Source organism: Cystoisospora suis (genome assembly GCF_002600585.1).
Source record: "Cystoisospora suis strain Wien I chromosome Unknown contig_4963, whole genome shotgun sequence".
Lineage (NCBI taxonomy): Eukaryota > Apicomplexa > Conoidasida > Eucoccidiorida > Sarcocystidae > Cystoisospora > Cystoisospora suis.
This window is the reverse complement of record NW_027157755.1, coordinates 21,661-22,475: the sequence shown is the minus strand read 5'-3', so window position 1 is coordinate 22,475 and position 815 is coordinate 21,661. Positions and strand designations below refer to the sequence as shown.

The 815-nt window shown below is 42.7% G+C and overlaps 1 protein-coding gene across 1 annotated transcript in view; it reads right to left on the bottom strand.

The window, feature by feature from the left end:
• Window positions 1-85: 85 nt before the first annotated feature.
• The window catches only part of CSUI_008721 (uncharacterized protein), a gene marked incomplete at its 3' end in the record, with an annotated part of 3,858 nt that continues 3,128 nt past the window's right edge, over window positions 86-815 (bottom strand). Inside the window, exon 3 of the mRNA XM_068068846.1 lies at window positions 86-260. Within this exon, the coding sequence (XP_067919183.1) occupies window positions 86-260 (175 nt within the window). The remainder of the gene's footprint in view (window positions 261-815) is intronic.

The window sequence follows — 815 nt, the reverse complement described above, 5'->3', positions numbered from 1 at the left end:
TAGATAGATAGATAGATCTCTTCCGTGAAAGAAGAGGAAACGAGAGAGAGTCCAATCGTTGTGTGCAGCTCCGTTGCTTTCTTACTTGGGCAATGGCTAGAAGTCGATCTCGTTCAGAGATGCCTTTTTCTGCCGCTGCAAGAGAGAGAGTGAGGTGCTCGATCATTTTCTCATTCCGACAGTTCACTGAGTTCATAGCGCCGACTTCTCCATTCATCGAATCTAAGTGAAGTCGTAGCTTTCGGTTTTCTTCTACGTATCTGCAAAGAGTATAGACAGGAGAATAGCAACAGTTCAAAGGTGTCGCTACTGTCGAGCAGACATTCTCTCTCCTCACATTTGCAGAGAAGAAACAGCAAGAGGGGAGGAGTGATAAGTCAAAGAGACACAAGTCTTCTCTCCAGATGGAGATCTTGGCTTTGGCTATCATGTAACATGTAAGTCTGCGAATGTGGGGGATGGATATAAGAAGTTTCTGTCTTCTCTTTTCTGAAAGGAGAATACACACACTTCTGGAGCTACGGTAGACGATGTGGAAGTTAGTCAGATTTTGTAGGTGGATGGGCGAGTGCGATAAGGATCATTTTAACAATGGTTGAGGAAGAAGCTAGTCATGTCTGTGTAGGGTGGGAGAAGGTATGTCTTCATAGAAGATAGATATGAATGTCTATAAATAGAGGTATATAAATAACTACGCATTTACACATACAGACACATATGACTTCTTCTTGTTGTCTGGCATGAGAACGACAACGCCAGTGTACTGGAGTTTCTCCTAGGCAGTTCTGTTGCAATAAAAGAAAGAAAGAAAGAAA